General features: G+C 40.4%; 1 protein-coding gene across 6 annotated transcripts in view; it reads left to right on the top strand.

The window, feature by feature from the left end:
- Window positions 1–17,765, top strand: part of LOC122552615 (homeobox-containing protein 1-like) — a 42,923-nt gene extending 25,158 nt beyond the window's left edge. For 3 of the 6 annotated variants that reach the window (XM_043695374.1, XM_043695380.1, XM_043695378.1), the window contains 7 exons: window positions 344–429; window positions 1,352–1,462; window positions 4,930–5,083; window positions 5,724–5,806; window positions 7,014–7,109; window positions 8,973–9,067; window positions 12,718–17,765. In XM_043695374.1, coding sequence (XP_043551309.1) covers window positions 344–429; window positions 1,352–1,462; window positions 4,930–5,083; window positions 5,724–5,806; window positions 7,014–7,109; window positions 8,973–9,067; window positions 12,718–12,858 — 766 coding nt within the window. In that variant the 3' untranslated portion in view covers window positions 12,859–17,765. The remainder of the gene's footprint in view (window positions 1–343; window positions 430–1,351; window positions 1,463–4,929; window positions 5,084–5,723; window positions 5,807–7,013; window positions 7,110–8,972; window positions 9,068–12,717) is intronic. The other 3 variants (XM_043695376.1, XM_043695377.1, XM_043695375.1) reach the window with 3 other exon arrangements.
- The last annotated feature ends 5,788 nt before the right edge of the window (window positions 17,766–23,553 follow it).

Below are 23,553 nucleotides of genomic sequence, written 5' to 3'. Positions count from 1 at the left end.
TGGTTAGTTTTATTATTGGTACGTCTCCCAGCATTGGGGGGGCAGTAATGTAATGGTGAAACACTAAAAAGCCTGAGAGGCATGAAAAAGAACCAACCAAATGGCTGTTTGAATGGAAAAGTAGGATTTGAGTGGGGTGCTCCTCTCTGTTACAAACTTTGAGTCTTTACACAGTGAAATACCTCTTACTAATCAAAAGGTAGCTTTGTTTTGATGCATTCATTGACCAAACCACTTGTTGTTTGGAAATGGAGATGGAAAGAAATTCGCTCTCCAAACTCTGGAACATTACATAGAAATCTTTTAATGTGTTTTTTTCCCTCCTCTTGTTTACATTCTGTAGGAGGGACAGCACTACTGTTAAAGAAGAGATAAAGAGCTTTCTCTCTAATCGGATGATCTCCCAGACTATCGTGGGCCAGGTCACAGGTGAGGAGGCAGCCAGCTAACCTGGGCTTGAGATTGATGTGCTTTTTAAGAAGAAATGTCCTTCCTGTTCAGGGTGTTACTAACCAGTATGTTAGAATTGCAGCTACATTTCAACTGAGAACCTCCTTAGAGTTTGAAGTTAAAAATGTAAAACTCCCTATATATTTGTGGCCACGTAACAAGAGGAAGGTGCCATCATGGATGGAGTTTGGCCTAAACGTAGCAGCTGGAAGGCCGTGCTGACCAAACAAACAAAAACTTTTATATATGCAGAAGTGCTTTGTAGATGACAATTTAAGACTTATTTGTTTCGCAGTGCATTCACCAATTAAAACACTAATTTGTCTTTCATCTCATTGCTGTTCGTCGGATGTTACTGGTGTCAAAATGGCTATTACGTTGTCAAATGAAATAATTTGTGATATACTGCCATGTAAATTAGCCTTTTTCTCTGAATTCACTCTTTGGAATCCAATCTTAACCATACCTGATTAATTCCTGTTCACGTCAGCTAGCTGTGGAGTTTTTGATTTCATTTGCCCAAGAAATACATTGTCCTTTTCTCCTTAGCAACTTCAAGTTAGCTCCAGCAATACCTGACTTCTGGCTTGGGGAAAGGAAAAATGGCCTTTCCCTTTCGCTCCTTTTCCCTTTCATCAGATCCGTTGGATGATGAGACCGGTTTGAGCTTGGCTATAAAGCTCTCTGTTAATGGTTGTTATAGTAACCCTACACCGTATTTGGGAATCAACAGCAATGGTTACTCAGCTGAGGTGCCAAGATGCTGCCATGGGTCCCGTGGGACTAATCCTGGAAGAGACAGAGAAAGATGGAACCAAATTCATTTTGAGAAATAAAAAGCCAGCCAGTGGTACCAAGTGTGCAGAGCAGTAACTGGATGGTACCTTTTCTGTGGTTGTAGGCATGAGTCGAAGCTTTATTTCCCAGTGGCTGTTGCAGCAAGGACTCGACATGAGTGAACCCAAGAAGCGGACTTTGTACAGATGGTACCTCCTGGAGAAGATTAATCCAGGTATTGCATAACTCAAGTTTAGTTTTAAGCACACCATTGTCAAGACTTTCTGGTCTCAGACCAGGTGTAAATTGGGGCCCTCAGCAGAGACTTATCCCCCAGGGTTCAGTCAAATGCAGTAGACATTTGGTTGCAGGGTAAAGAGGCTGTTAACAATGCTCAATTGAGATTTTACATTTCATTTCCCAAGGGGAACACAATTACACAATTTCAGTGATCAGGAACTGATTTGGGCCATTCAAGACCTGAGAGCTTACTTTGGTTGTGGGTTAGTTGTGTTGGAAAGGCTTATAAGAGATGGGATTTATAATCATCTACAGATGATTAGGAATCATAAGTTGATTCTGGATAATCAACATGGTTTTGTGAAGGGTAGGTCGTGCCTCACAAACCTTATTGAGTTCTTTGAGAAGGTAATCAAACAGGCGGGTGAGGGTAAAGCAGTTGATATGGTGTATATGGATTTCACTAAAGCATTTGATAAGGTCCCCCATGGTAGGCTATTGCACAAAATACGAAGGCATGGGATTGAGGGTGATTTAGTAGTTTGGATCAGAAATTGGCTAGCTGAAAGAAGACAGAGGGTGGTAGTTGTTGGGAAATATTAATCCTGGAGTTCAGTTACTAGTGCGGTACAGCAAGGATCTGTTTTGGGTCTATTGTTGTTTGTCATTTTTATAAACGACCTGGACGAGGGCATAGAAGGATGGGTTAGTAAATTTACAGATGACTCTAAGGTCAGTAGGGTTGTGGATAGTGCCAAAGGATGTTGCAGGTTACAGAGAGACCTAGATAAGCTGCAGAGCTGGGCTGAGAGGTGCCAAATGGAGTTTAATACAGAAAAGTGTGAGGTGGTTAACTTTGGAAGGAGTAACAGGAATGCAGAACATAGAACAATACAGCACAGAACAGGCCCTTCGGCCCACGATGTTGTGCCGAACATTTATCCTGGCTTAAGCACCCATCCATGTACGTATCCAATTGCCACTTAAAGTTCGCCAATGATTCTCACTCTGCCACTCCCACAGACAGCGCATTCCATGCCCCCTTTCCTGAAGTGAGGCCACCAGAACTGCACACAGTACTCCAAATGTGGCCTAACCAAAGTCCTGTACAGTTGCAACATCACTTCACGACTCTTGAATTCAATCCCTCTGCTAATGAACGCTAATACACCATAGGCCTTCTTACAAGCTCTATCCACCTGAGTGGCAACTTTCAAAGATCTATGAACATAGACCCCAAGATCTCTCTGTTCCTCCACCTCACTAAGAACCCTACCGTTAACCCTGTATTCCGCATTCTTATTTGTCTTTCCAAAATGGACAACCTCCAGAGTACTGGACTAATGGTAAGATTCTTGGTCGTGTAGATGAGCAGAGAGATCTCTGTGACCAGGTACAGAAAGTTGCCACCCAAGATGATAGGGTTGTTAAGAAAGCATACGGTGTGTTAGCTTTTATTAGTAGAGGGATTGCGTTTCAGAACCATGAATTATACTGCAGCTGTACAAAATTCTGGTGTGGCCGCACTTGGACTGTTGTGTACAGTTTTGGTCACCGCATTATAGGAAGGATGTGGAAGCTTTGGAAAGGGTTCAGAGGAGGTTTACTAGGATGTTGCCTGGTATGGAGGGAAGGTCTTATGATAGGCTGCGGGACCTGAGGCTGTTTTTTGTTAGAGAGAAGAAGGTTGAGAGGTGACTTAATTAAGACATACAAGATAATCAGAGGGTTAGATAGGGTGGACAGTGAAAGCCTTTTTCCTCTGATGGTGATGGCTAGCACGAGGGAACAAACCTTTAAATTGTGGGGTGATAGACATAGGACAGATGTCAGAGGTAGTTTCTTTACTCCGAGTAGTAGCGATGTGGAACGCACTGCTTGTAATGGTAGTAGACTTGCCAACTTTAAGGGTATTTAAATAGTCATTGGATAGGCATGTGGACAAGAATGGAATAGTGTCGGTTAGATGGACTTCCGATTGGTTCAACAGATTGGCGCAACATTGAGGGCCCAAGGGCCTGTCCTGCGCTGTAATGTTCTATATAAATGCTGAAGTTCAAGAACAGGTTTGAGGTCAGGTATTCTGAAGCAAGAAGCTTGCCTCCTGTTTTCCCTTCTGCCTGTGGAGCTCCACCAACCATGAAGGTTGACACCATCCAGGACAAAGCATTCTTATACCCCATCCACCACGTTCAGCATTCACTTCCTCCATTAGCTATGCACAGTGGTAGCAGACTGGATCATCTGCACTAACTCAGTAAGGTTCCTTCAACAGTACTTTCCAACCCTGTGACTGCTACCACCTGGAAGGACAAGTCCAGCAATTGAATGGGAACACCACCATCTCCAGAGTGGTTAGCACGGCTGCCTCAGTGCCAGAGACCCGGGTTCTATTCCTGCCTCAGGCAACTGTGTGTGGAGTTTGTACGTTTCCCCCCGTGTCTGCGTGGGTTTCCTCTGGATGCTCCGGTTTCCTCCCACAATCCAATAATGTGCAGATTAGGTGAATTGGCCATGCTAAATTGTCCATAGTGTTAGGTGAAGGGGTAAATGTAAGGGAATGGGTGTGGGTGGGTTACTCTTCGGCGGGTTGGTGTAGACTTGTTGGGTTGAAGGGCCTGTTTCCACACTAAGTTATCTAAAAAACCTGAACACTATCCTAACTTGAAACTAAGTCACTGTTCCATCACTCTCACCCTAACCGAGTATGTTTCGGTACCACGAGGACTACCCTAAGGCTCAAGAAGGCAGCTCACCAACACCACCATCCCCCAAGGTGATTAAGAATAGGCAATAACTGGTGGCTTAGCCAGTAACACCCATTTCCTGAAGAAAGGCTAATGCCCGAAATGTCGATTCTCCTGCTTCTTGGATGCTGCCTGACCTGCTGCGCTTTTCCAGCAACACATTTTTCAGCTCTGATCTCCAGCATCTGCCGTCCTCACTTTCTCCCACATCCCATCAACAAAGAAAGCTGAGTGGAACTTGATTCCAGTTTTCCTTTTTTGAGACAAGGTAATGAATTGAGTTACGGTGTGCAGGACTCCTCCAAGACTGGGAAAGAAGTCAAAGGGTCAGAAGTAGTAACCATGTGACAACAAACCTGGGTTTATAGACTATGGATTTTAGCAGGAAATAAAAACTTAGGGAGGTGAAAAGTTCCAGTTTTGGGCACCAGTGCATTAAAACAGAAGGTGGGCTATTTGCGACAAATTGGCCGTAATCCTGCTACCATGAGAATTTCATGGCTTTGAGTATCCCTTCAATTGGCTGACTTCTAGAAGATGGTTATTTCACATTTTATAAAAGTATAGATCTGAAATGTCAAAGGTAAAGCTGAGAATGTTTTAGATATTGCAGCCAATAAAGGGAATGAGAGACTTGTTGCTCAAACTAAAAGTCTTTCTGTAGTCCTTCAAGCTAGTATTTTGGTTGAGTGTCTTTTTTTCTTCTTGTTTGGAGGAGCTACCCTCAACATGAGGCCAGCCTCATCCACCACGGAGGAACCAGAGTGGAAACAATCAACACCACCCACTGGTGCCACATCGGGCAACTTTCGTCTCCGAAGGGGCAGCCGATTCACCTGGCGGAAGGAGTGCCTAACTGTCATGGAGAGGTACCTGCTGCTGCCTGAGCTCCCTGTTCCGTTGTGGTTATCATTGCATTGATGCTCATCCACGTGCATGTGGTGCACTATGATAGTGTGTGAGTTTGACATTAAACAGTTGGGCAGTTGCTGTAGTTGGAGTGCAAACACATCCAGAGTGTTTTGACAGCATAAGTGCTGAGCGTGTAGAAGCTGTACGCTGCTGAATATAGCATAGCACAGCACAGCACAGCTGCTTAGCTGAATCTTTCCTCAACACTACTCCTTGACAATATTGCAATGATTGCACTGATTGCGTGGTAGTGTGTTTTAAAATGCTCAGCATAATTCTTGCTACTGTAGGCAAACTTCACTGAATTCTCATTGTTCCTGTCACATCCAGCATCTCATTTCATTTGTGCTGTACACAAACTACACAATAGCCTGTTAATTTGCATTGTTCCCAGTTCCCCTGCTGCGGTGTCACAGTTTCTGTTACTCCAACATCCAGCTGAGTCTTGGCACTTGAAGCAGGCTCTCTGAGTGACAGGAGCTAGGTGCATCACTGCAACAGTTGCACAGTTAAGAAACCCACATTTAAAATTTAAAACACATTGAGTAAAGTCTAGCCATAATATTATGTAACTGTAACGTTCTTTACTTTATTTAGTTACTTCAATGACAACCAGTACCCAGATGAAGCCAAGAGAGAGGAGATTTCAAATGCTTGTAATGCAGTCATACAGAAACCAGGTAAAGAGCTGTGTCTTCAAGATGTTGATGATTTAGACCTTCGAATTAATGTCACTTAAGGCTCGGTAGATTATGCTGTTATCACTCTGATTCAAAAGGTTCTGGGTTTGGAGTGGCACGGTGGATCAGTGGTTAGCAGTGCTGCCTCACAGCGCCAGGGACCCAGGTTCGATTCCTGCCTTGAGCAGCTGTCTACGTAGACTTTAGAGACGTTTCTCCCCATGTCTGCATGCTCCAATTTCCTCCCACAATCCAAAAATGTGCAGATTAGGTGAATTGGCTGTGCTAAATTGCCCATAGTGTTAGGTGCATTAGTCCGGTAAATATAGGGTAAGGAAATGGGTCTGGGTGGGTTTCACTTCGGAGGGTCGGTGTAGAGTTGTTGGGCCGAAGGGCCTGTTTCCATACTGTAGGGAATCTAATCTAATCTAATAACCCGCTCCAGAGATTTAAACACAGATTTTCTGGTTGATACTCCAGCACATACTGAATGAATGCTACAGTTTCAGAGTTATTACTGTTCAGAGAGATTAAACAAATCCTATCCCCCAACCCAGTGCTTTCAGGCAGACATAAAAGATCCATGGCCATTTCTTCATAGGAGAGCACAAGAGTTATCCTGGCCAATATTTATTAACATCAGAAATCGGTACTATCTCAGTTCTGGTTGTGGAGCCATGTTTTCTACACTTCAGAAGGCTTTAGTGAGCTGTAAAGCGCATTGAGGTTTTAATAACATGTTATACAAAAAGGAACAAAAACCAATAATGCTGTAAAAATACAAATCTTTCAGTACCTAAGGCAGCTTGCTAATTTTGGACAGAAACCTGGTGACTGCTGCTAGACATTCCGGGATATTTTGTATTTCAGCGCCAAGGACCTCCACTTAGAAGGTTCCCCATAAATTCTCTCTCTGCTCCTTCCTAAGACGCTAGTAAAAAACTACTTTAATCAAAGTTTAGACCATCTGTTTTCATTTCTCCTCCTCATGTGCTTGGTGTCTGAGTTTGAATAGTACCGCTCCTATAAAGCACCTGGGAAGTTTTGTTATACCAATATGAGTTATCGCTGTTGTGGTATACATTTTGTAGTCAACGTCTTTTAGCTCAGAATTTAGGATGCCTCCCTGTCCCGTTCTCCTCAGTTAATTAGAAAGCAGCTGTTTGTTTTATGGTGACTGGAGTAATATGTTTTGCTATTGTTGTAGGTAGGAAGCTGACTGAGTCCGAGCGAGTGACCCCTCTCAAAGTCTACAACTGGTTTGCCAATCGCAGGAAGGAGATCAAGAGGAGGGCAAATATTGGTAATGTTGTTGAAGATGATGTGGAGAGGATTTAGTAAAATAGCATGTCGGAAAGAAAGCTCCTGATTTGCAGTAAAACCTGCAAGGAGGTTATAATGTCAGTGTTTTAGCTTGGTGTTACAGTAGAATTATGCAGAATATATAGGGCAGAAACTGACTATTTGACCCAAATAGTCTTTGCCAGTTTTCATCCTCATGCATCAGCCTGCTCCCATTCCATTGCCCACATTTCAGCCTTTCACCATTTTTTTTTATTCTCTTCCATGTACTCCTAATTTCCTTTCGAAACACTTCAAAGTATTTGCCTCAGCATTTCCTGAGTTGACAAGGTCTATGTTTTATCTACTTGAAGTTTCTTACTTTCCTGTTGGATTTATTTGCAACTAGCCTATATTTATGGACCTAAGTTTTGTATTCTCTCAAGTGTAAACATTCGTTCCATGTCCTCTCCAACACATTCAAAATGTTAAAAGTCTCAGAAGTTCTCTATTTTTTGAAGAGAGAAGTGCTAACTTTTTCAATCTTTACCGATAGCTGTAAAATCCTTTATCTGGTACCAACTTTGAATCTTCCCTGCACCTTCTCTCTTTTTTTCTTCCTTTACGTTTGTATTGTGGATAATAGCATTGGTTAATTTTTGGTTTCCATTTCTTTTCAACATGCCCTGTGATAATCTTATCCTTTCATTGAGGTACAACATACACCTGCAGAATAATGGCTGTGCTTCACGGTCCACTTGACGTGTGAGCCCAGTCTGGGCTTTTGCAGACCCTATCCAGTGTTCACGCATGCACACTATTCAGTATGAGCATGAACGTTGTGGTTAAGAGCAAGAACCTTTTGATGCACATCACCTTCCTTCGAACCTAGGAGAGTTAAGGTCAATAATATCACCCCTTCTGCTGCTCCGAATAAATTGAAACATGGGTTTAGAATTTTTTTTGACATTGCATGCCTCACAATCGCTTACACCATCTCGAGAGCAATAACTTTTATTTTCAAATGTTCGTTTATTGGATGTGGGCATTCAGTATTTATTGCCCATCCCTAGTTACTTTTGGTGGTGAGTTTCCTTCTTGAACCAATGCAGTTCACTTTCCAGGATGTTGTAACAGAACTGATTGCTGGTTGTAATAGTGCTGCAATTTGCTAGCACCATCTGCGCTATTCTGCTCCAGCTGTCCTAGGAAATCAAGAAAATTTTCTTATCAAAACTGTGTCTTCCACTTCTGGTGGGAATTAACCTTTTTGTGCATATAAGCCAGTCTTCAATCTGATGCCATTAGTCTAAACGATCTGTCAGCACTATGTTTAAAGTCATGTTAAATCATCACTTTAGATGATGTGCGAAAATGTGTTTACTAATCCAGGCCAAATTGGGACAATAGCTGACATCACGTGCCTGAAAACACAGCGAAGTGCTTTGCATGTTCCTGCAGATCTCAGTCCCAGCTGTCTGTGGATACAGCCTACACAAAGCACCGGAGATGGTCCCTTTTCTTTTAAAAGTGGCCTGCAAGTGTTAGGTGCATTTGTTTCTGTTCCTGCTGCTAACCATTTGTAGCTGCTTTCGCTTACATTTATTCAGCCGACCAGCACCCCACACCCAACCAATCATCAATTTCAGTGACAGACACTGGAACAAACTGTGGGGCTTTCTGGGTCACTCCATAAGATATAGGAGCAGAGGTTGGTCATTCAGTCCATCGAATGTGCTCTGCCATTCAATTATGGCTGATATGTTTCTTAACCCCATTTTTCTGCCTTCTCCCTGTAACTTTTTATCCCATTATTCCCTCAGTGTAGCATTTATTTTTGGTGTAGCAAGATTATTTTCTTATGGAGAATTTTGCTTTTTCAAAGAAGCAGCAATCCTAGAAACTCATGGCATCGATGTGCAAAGCCCTGGTGGACATTCCAATAGTGACGATATCGATGGGAGTGATTTCCTGGAGCAGGTAGACAATGTTCTTTATATTCTGTTAGATTGTCAACCCATGTGGAAACTTCAGAAATATTTGCTGCTTTTTGAAAACAAAAACCCTGTCAGTGAACTGCAGCCACCTTTTTTCCACAAATTCTATATGGGGGACATCTCCAGTTTTCTTTTGAACATTACAATCAAACCTGTTTCCATCCCCTTTCAATCAGCGCATTTTAGATCACAAAACCAAAACACTGGTTCCTTTCAGCTGGGCTTTTGTGTCCAATTCGGGGCACCCTGACTTTTCAAAAGAAAGTTTATAAAAATAATGGGCAGGACAATTTCTTTTCCGCATCATTTCTGGGTCTTTAATAAATCAGCTTTAGAAGTCTTTACCCACTGTTTAATGACCCTTACAAGTGGAAACAGTTTGTCATTATTCACAGTATCAAATTCTCTCTCAATCTTTTCTGTTCTGAAGGAAACTCCTGCAAGTGTGTCCACATCATTGAAGTCCCTGTTAGCTGATAAGTGGATCCCAGTCTGTAATTGAATTGGGAATGAAGATAGAGCTTTTCTTTATAATAATATTACTTACATGTATGTAATCTCGCTGATCTCTTGACTCAAGTTCCAGCTGTGCCCTTTTCAGTTTTATCTTTTTTTCTCAATCAACCTGTTCAGATCTTGCATTTCGCCCACAATCCTAGATTCCCCTACTGGTCAGGAATCTAGCTCGGCTTAAGTGTACACAAGGACTCTGCCCCCACTTCTGTGGCAAGGAGTTCCATGGCTCAACCCTCTGAGAGAAGAGATTCCTCCTTATCTCCGTCTTGAATTGGCATCCCTTTGTTCTGAGACTATGCCCACTGGTCCTACCCTTTTCCCATGAGAGGGAAGATCGTCTCAGCATTTACCCTGTCAAGCCCCTTAAGCATCCTATGTTTCTGTGAGATCACCTCTCCTTCTTATAAACTCCTGTGAATAGAGTCCCAACCTGTTTAATCTTTGCTCACAGAGTAATCCCTCCATACTGGGAATCATCTTAGTGAACTTCTTTGAACTACCTTCAATGAAATAACATGTTATTTAAGAAAAGATATTATAACACCTCAGTTTGGCCGTTGCATCTTGAGGTGGTACTTAAATCTGGACCATCTGGCCCAGAGGCAGGGACACTGCCTTTGCTGTCTTCTGTCTGAAAATACATTTTTAAAAACAAATTAGTTAACACCCACAGGTTTCAGCTGCTTACCCTGGACCAAAATGGACGACATTGACGTACCGTTCTGGTAGAACCTCTTTCGAACCCCTCCGTGGCCTTCCAGCTTCCTTAGTGTGGTGCCCAGAACTGGGAAACAGCTTTCCAGTTGAAACTGAACCGGTGTTTTGTAAACATCATGAGTTGTTCGTCAAATCTGGCAAATTGCAAATATATACCATGGAAAATCATGATTGTGGAAAGTTGCAAAGTCTTCAATTTATTCATCTTGTGCCTTCCTGAGAAGGGAAAGCACAGGCTCCTCAAACTTCCCTCCAACTCTTGATGTTAGAATATCACAACCGGACATCTCCCGCCACCAAGTCATCTCTTCTGATAGTCAAAAAGGAACAGATGAAAATAGAGCTAGTAAATAATTCTCCAAACTATTTGCCTGTGACGTCGTTATGCTATTGAAACAGTTGGGAGGTGCCTGCTTCTAGTCAGGTCTTTGGGTAGGTTTACAAGAAGGGGTGAGGGCAGCCATACTGATCTATTGTATTCTCTAGTATTAAGTGAAATATTAGTCATGATTACTAGGTGGCCTCTGAATGAAGCTCTGGTAGTGTAGCCTGCTTCCTGTTTATATGTTTGCGTTTCCTAGGGTTGGCAATGTCATTTCCTGTGGTGACGTCTTTTTCTACGGTGATGTCATTTCCTGGTGTTTTTCTCAGGGGATGGTAAATGAGATCCAAGTCATTGTGTTTGTTGATAGCGTTCTGGTTGGAATGCCATGTTTCTAGGAATTCTCATTTGTGTCATGTTTGGCTTGTCCTAGGATGGATGTGTTGTCCACAGTCAAAGTGGTGTCCTTCCTCATCCATATGTAAGGGTACTAGTGAGATACTAGACACTACTCAGACTCCTTGGCATGCTGGTAGCCCACAAACCCACCAACACACTAAAACAGCAGCTAATGAACTTGAAACAGACAACAAGCAAAACTAATGTCATGTACAAAATACTTGCAAGGACTGTAACAAACACTACATTGGACAAACAGCAGAAAACTAGCCACCAGGATACGGATACATGAACATCAACTAGCCACAAAATGACATGACCCACTCTCTCTAGTATCCTTACATATGGATGATGAAGGACACCACTTCGACTGGGACAACACATCCATCCGAGGGCAAGCCAAACAAAGACACGCATGAGAATTACTAGAAACATGGCATTCCAACCAGAACTCTATCAACAAACACATTGACTTGGATCCCATTTACTACCCCCGAGACAAAGAAAAGGAAATTACATCACCATAGGAAATGATGTCACACAGAAAATAATATCAACCCTAGGAAACTCAAACATATAAATAGAAAGCGGGCTCCAGCACTAGTGTTTCATTTAGAGGCTCACTGAAGATGTTACCTAATATGGTGATGAAATGTCTGAAAACTAATCTTCCAGCTCAGTGAGCAAACTTTCATCCAGTTTGTGGCTATCGCCGAAGTGATAGTAGCCAGGTCAAGGCTAAGTAGCAATAGAAGATAGAACTAACAACAAACTGAAACCAACTGAACCGACTTCCTCCTCCCAGAGATTAGTCTTTGTATCAGTAGGTGGAGCAATTCCAAAGTACCTTACACAACAGAAATCAGTCCAGGAGATCGCGAAACTTTATCTGTAAAGACAGCACTTCATTGGTCCCACTGTAAGAACATGGCTTCCCCTTGCTTGATTTTAATCCAGTCTGTAAGTTAGCTTTTAATGAGCCTGTGAGGTGGTTTAGCAAACCAACCTCGAGTCAAAAATGATCCGTCACGATTGACAGGGAAGCTATGGGTGTGCAAAACTTGTGATGTTGCTAGTTATCTACAAGAGAACCGCTGGCTGATTGCACCTCTGTTGTCCTGGGATATTTAGGATCAAATGCTTCTGCCTTTGAACTGTCCCAGGATCAGTGATCTCTGATGCTGTACATTAATAATACCTGCACTAACTGTACACTGCACTCCAGTCTACATTATCTTGTTGCATGATTTCACACTTCAGGTAAAAGTGGTGGATCACAGCACCAACAAAAGAAATTCTGGTGTAATTGACCAGGAGGAGAGCTGCCCAAGTAAGTGAGCTGGACAGTCTAGAAAGGTTCTCATTTTGACCCCATCTAAGTTATTAAAATAGTCTTAACATTTTTGAGCAGGGTGGGATATCCGTGGGGATTCCTTCTCACCATCTTTTAACTTGGTTGGAATGGGACAGTCGATCAACAAGAGCAGTCAGAACATCAATGGTCCGAGTGCAGGCTCTTGACTGGGATGGTCATTTAGGTGATCTGATGATTCGCTCAGGGCCATCAGGATAGAGGAGAGGAGGGAAGTAAGGAGAGAGAGAGAGGCAGAGGTGCATTTATGACAGGTTCATAATTCTCCTTGTGAATCTAAATCTTTTCTCTTCTCCCCTGAACAAAGGATGACAACACGAGCCATAGTGATCCCCAGCAAGATCCTATCTCTTTAGCTGTCGAAATGGCTGCAGTCAATCACACCATCCTGGCATTAGCCAGACAAGGAGGGAGTGAAATAAAGAGAGAGGTGATTGAAGATGACTGAAGCACTGTTGGAAAGGACTGAGATTTGGTACATCATTGGACTGCCCTGTCTTTAATATAATCTCAATATATCTGTGTTTTGTTTTGAATAGTTAATAGGGTTCTCTTCATCCAGATGCAGTAAACTATCCTGAGGTGACCTGGGCAAAGGTTGTACATCTCACCCAGAAGTCCTCTGTTCTCCTGGTCAAAACTGCACCTCCGCCCTTACCGTCCAACATTCCTAAGGATGCAGTGTCCGAGCATGAAGTTCTTATGAAGTGTTCCTGAGTCCAGCATTCCGGGCGATATGTACTGACCAGCCTGTAACCTCAAAAGAATGTTTCTCAAACCTTTGGTGTAATAGCTTTGTAGGGCTCTTCCCACTACTCCTGTTTAAGGTTCTGCTTAAAGTAGTCCTGCAAACAGAACCCTTTCACAGATGCCTGGCCTTGACTGATTCCTCCTACCATGGCTTCAACCTGTGCTGTTAAATATTCCCACTTTAAACTGCACATTCCTGGACTGGGTCTCCCAGATTTGCTGATTATCTGACCTTGGTTTTCATTACGTGTGATGGTTTGGGAAATTAAAAATGCTGGTTTGTTCAGAATTACAGACAAACTATTTCTGTGTTGGATTGTCGCTAACAAAGACTAGAATTGGATGTCACCATATTGCACGGAGCTTCATGGCAGAGGAAAAAATGTTGCAGTGGCAACCTACTCACGCTAACTGGCTACTAAAATATAGACAGTTGGGACATCTGTACTGTAATACTGTTACATAAAGTTGGTTTGGACAGGTGCAGGCAGTGCTTGGATCCCAAGTCTGTATTGAACTGGTCATTGCTGTAACAAGACTGCCAGTAGCACCTTTAATGTACTAAATGCAACTGACTTAAGTGAAGTTTAAGCTTGAACCTGGTGGAACATGTAATTTGATTGGAATTGTTTTTGCAAGGGTGTGATTCCACTTGCAGCCTAGAAGATTATCGTATGTGTTACACACACACACAATGTACCCACAACAACTGACAAACCAGATTTCTTCCTTGAATGTTCTCAATTTGACTCTTCTGCAGTAGACTGATGGGAGTGTCCCTGTTGCCAGTGTGCTGTTAATGAGCTCTTTTGCATTAAACAGAGGGGGGTGTCTGTATTTAACTCCAGTTCCTGCATTGGCCAAAAAAAACTTTGAAGGGACATGGTGTCTCAGTCATATTTTATTTCTGTACTGTTTTAATAGTAATCAGAGGCAAGCTAAAGCTATTATTATGTGTAGTATTTTGTTATGCAGTGCCCATATGAATGTGAAACAGCAGATGCAAACCTTCCACTCATGTCAACAGAAGACGCTGCAGATGCTAATCGGTTGGGCTGTTTCTGTGCAGCGTTAAGGAAGATCATCAATCTGAAACCTTGAGAACTGGAAAACCAGTTTGCAATATATCCGATTTATAGAAATGTTAGGATTGAGGGGAGGGAAGAACACTAGGACCTCCTTTGGTTATTTTCACAGGAAGTTTAGGACAAAGAAGTCTGATCCTGGATAGCTTTGCCATGTAAGCTGGTAGGAGGATCATAGTTGAGGATTTTTTCAGGCTGTTGCTGTCTTTTATAGCTCAACAACCTCAAGTATGTTATCTGTGATGCAAAATCAAGAATGACTATGACTAAGTGAAGCCAAATAGAACCTTATCCAACAAAGTTCTTTGAGGGAACAAATAAAGCCTGGGAGTTGAGGCACAATTATCCCTCCACGTGCAGTGGTTAAAGATTGACATTTGTGATGGATTTTATTTCACTCTAACTTGATCTCAAACTGAAACTAAGATCCGGTTTTAAAAAAGAGATAAAATTAGATATGTTGGGGTTAAATGAAAATGTATAAAGTAGCTTCTCTTTTAAATGGATGGGTGGGTGGACAGAAACTGCACTTCCTTACTGCTACCGGATTTGAAATAATTTGTATGCCAGGGCTTGAGCTTGCTGAATATAATCATCCATAGAGAGTGGGTGATAAAAACATTAACAGGAGCTAGTATCTTCAATTACCTCAAATGTTGTTGATGGATCAAGGAGCATCAGAATTCCAATCTAGAACCAGAATAATAGTGCAACTACATGCTACAAATTGACTTTTAACACATGCAGTGAGAGTTGCCATTTGAATGCCACAATTTGCATGAGAAAATGCTGGGAGGAAATGAAATAAGCAGTCTCCAAATGATAAATCTCTTGTTTCAATACTCATATACCATTATCAATAGCTATTAGGTAATGTAGGGACATATTGGTTTAGAGCATCACTCCCATGGATAATAGGTGAATCCATTACTTAAGTGATTTCTTAGTTTTATATTTACTACAATTTTCCTGGCTGATCAGTTCAGCTATCAAAATAAGTGTTTACTTCCCATGCACCCTTTGAGCTAATGCTGCCAAACCTATAAATAACATGGAATAGAGACACTAGTCATTTATGGTTTTATTTGTCTTGTAATAAGTTGATGTATTTTTCTGCTAAGCAGAAAAGGAATATTCTGTAGAGTAAATGAAGGATTCAGGTTGACATAATCCTTCCCTGTATTATGGATGTTGTATTTGCTATTTTAGCAGCTGTTCTTGTATTTGTAATACAATTCCACCGCCTCCCCTAATACAGGCCTCAAATGTTTTTCACACAGAGATCCTTGCAAAATTAGTTTCCTGTTACTCTTTTTGTTTTGCACAGAAGACACTGGACCATGTACTAGTGCTGTGTGACACATAACTTAAATGAGCCACGTTCTTCAGTTGAGACACACTGGATTTTTACAGGCAGTAATAAACAGGTTTCCATGAATTAATCCCAAAAAGAACATCCCTGTGTGAGAGAGAGAAGTACAAAGCACTGACAGAAGTTGGCCAGTATTGATTGTGGATGTTATTCTGGTGGAGATACCTGCAGAGTACTTTTGTGGCACACTTCAACAAGACAGCATTTGTATTCATCATTGGAGTGTTAAAATATCTGTTCATTTTCAGTTAGGATTGTTGGAAAGTAACTCGTGCCCTGGTATTTTTCAGAGTTGTGGAGAAACCCATGGATCAGAATGAGACGACACTTCAAACTATTGATGAAACTGAAGTAGAATGTGTTGACTCAGTTTCTGAAATTGACATGGGCATATCAGCAAACTACTGATTACTTTGTTCCCCTTTTAATAACATAAGTTCAACCCAATCAATTTCTCCCAATTTATAGTGGAAACAATGATTAGATATCATAATTTGGAACCACAGTAAGCTTACAATGTTTGTGTCTGCTAGCCCACTTGCAGGATCAGTTGGTTCAGCCTTGTATATGTCTCTGCTTCAACCATTAGTAAATATTTTAGGTAAAATATTTATTTTATCCTTTGCTCTTCTCTGATAAATCAATTTTGTAATTCTTTTCAGGGGTGGACACAGCAAGTGCTGATAAGTCAGATTATATAGACATGTTTGTTTCTAGCTTGACTTCAACATTATGCTCAATTTGTTTTTTTTAAATTTCATCTATGATTTTAGAACAGGAGAGAGCGAGCATATCTTTCAGTATGTCTTAAGTCATTCATTGAAAAAGAAAACTACACTGTCCTGCTCACTCCATTGCTTCCATCAACCAACAGATAAGGAAACCTGCTCCTCATACTCAGGGCAACTAAATCAGGAGAGGCAGCTTTCCTTACAACTTGCCCACATCACCTCCATCCCTCTTGTAGCAACGAATCTGGTCAGAATCGCTCAAGCCTGAAATTGTATTTGAGTGCAGGTTCATACTGGAGACTGGACTGTTGTTCCAGCCAGATCTTTTCTCACTGCTGCTGGGACCTATTTCCCAACTTTTTAAGCAATGAGGATAATGAGAGATTTCAGCAAGATGTCCTTTTAAAAAGGAAAACAGTACACTAATAGAAGAGCAGCCATTATCATGCTGCTTTTAAGTGGCATTGGTTATAATGGATCACTCTTCATTCTTTGTTCCAATACAGTGGCAGAAATACCACTTTATATCCTGCGGTTGCCGCCCATTCAGCTGTACAGTTGCAAACTCTGGAAATGATAACCAATTACTCACAATCACGTAGTTGACTTCATTTTGAACAAAATGATGCATATTTCAAATAAATTGTCACGAGGTTTCATGACACGTTTATCCCAGAATGCACATTCTTTCTTTGCAGTGTCCTTGAAAATTGCTCCCCTGCAATGACTTTGACAAGTGAATGACTTTGACAAGTAGGGAACATGTGGCCATTCATTGCTACTATACCCATTGGAGTCTAGAAAATTTAGAGGTCATCTTATTGAGTTGTCCAAAGTTCTGATCAAGGATTGATAGGTAAACTCGATCAGTTACAGTCTCTCCCATGAGGGGGGGGGGGGGAGGAATATTCTCAAGGTCATTAGTTTCTTTGGCATTCTGTACTTGTGTTGAAAGCTGCAGCCTGCCTTTTGATTGATAAGGGAGTCAAGGGTAGGCAACAAAGTGGAGGTCAGGCCACAATCCTGTCAGTCAACCGTGATCTTATCAGAGCAGGCTCAAGGGGTCAAATGGACCCCACTACTCCAATTCAGTTTATTCTAGTGTACCTCCAATTCTTGCTGTTTAATTTGTTTTCTTCTCTTGTTAGAGCCAGATTGGATGAGGAGATGCACAAGACCAGTTATAAATTCAAAAGCCCCCACATTCCAGATTTGTTTTGGGTGTGTGGGTTGAAAATGGGGTGGAGGGAATGATGCAGGAAATGTGGCAGTTCTGCACTGAAATAACCTATTGTTTCCCAAACTGGAAGGTGAACAGACTATCTTAAAAGCCTTAGAGTACTTCAAATAAATATATACAGACCAGAAGGTGTATTTTCATTTGAGTCCTGTATCAGTTTTTTTTCCCTATTCTGGATTAGTGCCTTTTTTGGACAGTAGACTGTTCTGCAAAAAAAAGTTAAAATGCTGTTTGTACAGTTGTTTTAAGAAATTATTTTTTAAAATTTGTGTTAAATCTGTATTGTACAAGTAGAAGAAAATAAACTATAATTTAAATTGCACTGCATTCAACATCTTTGTTTTATAATGGGGTTTCTTTATGGTGTCCTTTAACGTTGCTGACTGCTGATCACGAACACCCTCCACATCAAATTAAGGGAAATAAAATGAGTCAAGAACCGAAAAATAATGTTGCAATGTTTGGGCAATAAAATGCAAACAGTTGAAAATGCAAAGTGTGAAACAGTATCATTCAAGAGGCTAAATAGCACATCCTGCTTTTGTTTGCCTTTTCAAAGGTTCGCTTTGCAAATTTTGTTCTTTTACGGCTAACAGAAGGGATGCACGGTAACAGTTGTGAATAAAGCCCAACACTTTGCCTGTTTACTTTGAGTTGGGTGGATACAGGAAATATAATAGGGGCCGCACGGTGCCTCAGTTAGCACTGTTGCCTCACAGCGCCAGGGACCTGGGTTCAATTCCTACCTCAGGTGACTGTCTGTATGGAGTTCACACATTCTCCCCGTGTCTGCGTGGGTTTCCTCGCACAGTCCAAAGATATGTAGGTCAGGTGAATTGGCCATGCTAAATTGCCCGCAGTGTTAGGTGTATTAGTTGGGGTAAATATAGGGTTGGAGAATGGGTCTGGGTGGGTTGTTTTTTGGAGGGTTGGTGTGGACGTGTTGGTCCGAAGGGCCTGTTTCCATACTGTAGGGAATCTAATCTAGTGCAAACTAAACCTATACACTTACTTGCTAATGCACTGACATGGAGGAACCTGTTCCCTCCCAGTCGAAACCATCCATTCTTGAACCAGCTGTTTCAAACTCCCATCTAAATTATTCCTACTGCTATCCAACTTTGACCAACTTCCTGGAGTTTATTTTTTTTTAAACACACTCTTGCTGTAATGGCCTCAATGGAATATTCTCCAAAGAGATTAATACCACCTCAGTGGCAGTCCCATTAGAATTATTGTGATCTGCAATTTCAGCAGTTGATAAGATAACAAGTTTGCTCTCATTTAATGATTCAGATACCCAGATTTGTGGATGTTCAATTATCACAGCTGAATCAGTCAAGATTTATTTTGAAAATGAATTTAAAATGCACAGAGGTCAGGGCAGCATCTGCAAAGAGAGCGGGGCTTAATGTTTCTGATCACTTTTCAACACAATGACCCAAATATTAGCCCTCCCTTCTCCACAGATACTAGCTCATCTACTAAGTAAGGACAGCATTCTGAATGAGATCTACAGCACCTGCAGAACTTGGCAAATGAGTTACATGGAAGCAATGCTCCAAATTTACCTATTCTGCATGTTATTATTTGTATAACTATGTGAAGTCCCATTCAGAAAGTTTAACTCCAGCAACATTACAGAAAGTCACAGCAAACCTAGTTTGTACATGAATTTGTATTTATTGCTCATTTTTCAGCCAAAAGTAACAAGCAGTGTTATTATACAGATTTTTTTAAGTACACAAGAGACACGAAGATGACAAAGCACCTTTGAATTTCATTAAGCCCTTAAAAGACATTCAAAATTACATACATTAAAACTTTTGCATTGTGCCTTTTATATACAAACCCGGCAGATATACAGATTGCCAACCAGCTACAGAACCTTGTGCATACTTCCCACTGGACTCCAAAAAGCAATTAGTGTTAAAACCTCTCCTGGGCTCTACAACCACTGAGCTTCAGTTAGAACTGACAGATCAGTGTTTATTCATACATAAAATGAGAATCAGTAGTTAGAATTTAATTTTTTTGAAAATGGTTATACAATTAAATCCAAGACAAATATGATACACTTCAGCTTCATAGAGCTGCAAACATTATAAATAAATGATTGTATTTTAACTGATCCTGATGCAAGTAGGCTGCCACAAATATTTACTGTAATTGCATATCTGGTTTGTTTTACATATCCCATAACTCCCATATTTAATAAAATAGAATGTTAGAAAAATGCAATGTCTGGACCCAGTACTCTAAAACCACAAGATGTCAGTTCAAAACAAAAGCATTTACTTAGTTCAATTATCCTGTTGCTTGTACAACCCATACGCATATTCACAACTGCACTGACACCACATAGGAACATCTTGTGGTGTGAATCGTCCAGCCCCGAACCAGATAAACCAGTTGAACTTATCATTTGACTCAGTTTACCTCTACTGCTGATCACCCTTTGAGTAAATGCTTTCTCTCATAGACTTGTAATTTAATCCTTAAATATTAACATTTACATTTCTTGTACTGGCCTTGAATGAACATACTAGGCACTTCTGCAGATTGAGAGCTAGTAATATTAATTCTGTTAAAGATTTGATAATGACAGTATAAAAGGTATATAAACACCTACTATTGTATTGTCCCAAATATTTTAAAATTTTTACATAATATTTTCAACATTGATTCAATCTAAAATAATCACACTGCATGTTAACTCCAAGATCAGGCATACTGAACAGTCACCATTTCAAACCTCTATTTCATAAAATTGAGTTCTCTTTCAACTAAAAAAAATTAAAGCCAGAGTTTACATGTTATGAAACAGGTGTGACATTGGGAAAGTGAATTACTACCAACCATTCACATACATGTAAGGCAAACACAGACCAAACCTTGGCAGTACAGCATAGAAGACCACATTCAACTTGGGAAAAAAACATTAAACTTGGGTTAAAATTGTTGAGTTTGTGCATTTTGTTCTTCGTTTCAGCTTCTCTACTGTTTCTGGACATTCAAAACATGTCAATGCTTCGTTCATGAATAAAGAGTTATCAGTTTGTTTTCAGTCATAATCTGCTGCAGGTTAACATGATCAACAAATTATCCAGCAGTCAAGTGTGGAGGACAACTATAGTGTAACTATCCCTTTCTGCTTGGCATTTTTGAGAAACATACAGTTAGCAAACTTGTTATACTGCCAAAAGTGCATTGAGAAAGTAAATCTGGTCAGCCACAAAGGAACACTTTCCAGGGACACTCACTTCTAACATGCACCAAAACTCACTTTACAGCAGCTCAGAAGTGATCATATAAACCCAACAGATGAGGCCACATTGGTGTAAAACTGGTGTGTTTTCCACGACCGCTATCCTTATGGTCTACTTCAGAAAGAGTGCATAGTGTAGAATTACACAATGCACATGAGGCATTAAAATCACTTTCAACCACTGTAATCAAATGTTCCACTGATTGTATTCATGCATTATTTCAACACTTGCAAAAAACATTCAACTTGAAAACAAAACATTAAACTTGGGTTAAAATTGATGAGTTTGTGCATTTTATTCTTCATTTCAGCTTCTCTATTGTTTCTGGACATTCTAGTCAAAACATGTCAATGCTTCGTTCATGAATAAGAGTTATTAGTTTGTTTTCAGTCATGATCTGCTGCAGGTTAACATGATCAACAAATTATCCAGCAGTCAAGTGTGGGGGACAACTATAGCATACACAGCCTGGTTTCTTGAGTTTTTTTGAATAAGCTTTCTGCTGATGTATCAGTGCTGTAGTACACAAGGAGATACAAAGCTCCACACTTTCAATTAGCAGTGCACAAATGCCAAGAAGTTGACATTTGTTGTGAAAATTATTTTTATATTGTTACTTTTTAAAAAACTGATTACATTGGCATTTTAAAAAAATGGGGGATTATTCTGATTTGTACCAGAGCCATTTCAGGTGTGCCTGATGAACAAAAATGACTTGTTCTTTGAGCTATCATTGCTCATCATCTTCCTGTATTGTACTCAAAACTTTTCCTTCAGTGACATATCATAAGGAGTAAGGCCAAAATATCTCAAGTAACTCGAGCTTCCTATTTGCTGCAGGCAAAAGTCTGAAACATACTCTGTGGGAAGTATTCACAGAAGATTTTCTCCCAGAACAAACCCATTGAATGTGATTAATATAATTCCAATTATAGACATACAAAACAGTGTGCCAAACAATACCTCCCGTTGCACCAATATTCTAGAACAATACAAGTCACTAATTAATACCCAATTTTATTTTTTTAAATAACCAAATAGTAGATTATCAAGTGCAACAAAATTTTACCTGGTCATTCCTCTCGAGTCAAACTTCAGGAAATGTGAGCTCAAATATTACACTGTCGTGGCAGACATAACTTGGCCATTGTAAACTTTTAACATGTGGGCAGGATAATTTTGATCCATACCAACTTGCCAAAGCTCTCTTCCCCAACCTCCCAAGAAAGTAAAATATGATTTTAGCTCAATTTATATATTTTTTTAATCCCAGTTGAGCAGTGCTAAAACGCTTTGCTCCTCTGATGGTATAACTGCTACAATATGTCCATAAAATAGATTTTTGATATATTAAGACCTCAACCTAGTGTCCACAGACCAATACATGTACAGTAATTAACAATCCCAATTACCATTCATAAGACATTTCAATCTGGACTTGACTTGAAAGAAATGGACTAAATATATGAGAAAAAATACAAAATGTTTTAAAAATTAACAGAAAAGTTTTAACTTTGAATGTACACCCAATTAACACATGTATAGGTTAAATTGCTATCTTAATGGTTAAAATTTGCAAACCAGTCCAAAAGCTTTGTAGGATGCGCTCCAAGAGGTTGCAGCAAATCAGCAGTAATTCTGGAAAAAATGGAAACTTTGCATAATCATCCAAAAACCTAAATGGCTACATGGGGTATGTGCAACCTCCACTGAGCTAACTTGAAAAACAGGTAGAATATTAGTCTGCAGGACACTCCTCTTTTACAAACAATTAAAATACAGGAATTTTCCACATGCACTTTAAAATAAAAAAGTGCTCTAAAAAGTTGAACCCTGTGTTAAAATAGTGCACATGAATTTAGTGCAATTTGCATTCAGGGATAGAAAATTGGCTGGAAAATATACCTGTGGATGCCTAAACTCATACAGACCTGTACTATGTTGTATTACAATGACTGTTCTCCTTTCCACACAAGGTAAAGAGCCTGCTCCAAGGGAGATAGGCATTTGGAGTAGTTGATTTACAACTTTATTTACAGAGATTAAAAGCACTTCGTCAATCAAACAATTTGTGTAGTTAATTTTTGAATTAACCCGTTCGGATATGATATCTCTGGGAGCAGCGTGTACTTGAACCCTAATTCCCTAGCTCACAGGTGGGGACAATACCACTGCACTAAGGTGTATAATCTGTTGTAAATTGGTTCCCAGTAAGCCCATGCTTTCACCATCAGCATGGAGGTATCCAGACTATTTGCCCTTGTTACAGATGTATGTAGCTGCACTTCATTATAAAAACCCAATGGTCTATTTTTAAACACAAGCTACGTGAAGACTTGGTCTCCACTCTCTTCAGAAGCTGCTCAGCTCAACTTAATCTGACATGTGCTAGGAAATAAGAAGGTAAAAGATTAGGTAAAAGATAAGAATGGACAGTTGCAGAATTCAGGTCTCTCAAGTACTTCTACCTGCAAATTACTCTGAGAACAACTACAGGTAGTTCTTCTACAACGTGATGGTTGCGTTCGTGTGAAATCTCATGTTATAGAAAAATCACACTTTAGAAACAGCGCTTAAAGTGTTGGTGATGTAATCGTGTTACAACCAACACACATTTTAAAAGTTCACACTTTAGAAATAGTGTTCCCAATTTGTCAATCATGTTACAGGGAATTCGTGTTAACGAAGCATGCGTT

This window comes from Chiloscyllium plagiosum, chromosome 9 (assembly GCF_004010195.1).
Source record: "Chiloscyllium plagiosum isolate BGI_BamShark_2017 chromosome 9, ASM401019v2, whole genome shotgun sequence".
Taxonomy (NCBI): Eukaryota; Metazoa; Chordata; class Chondrichthyes; order Orectolobiformes; family Hemiscylliidae; genus Chiloscyllium; species Chiloscyllium plagiosum.
This window is presented reverse-complemented; position numbering and strand designations above follow the sequence as displayed.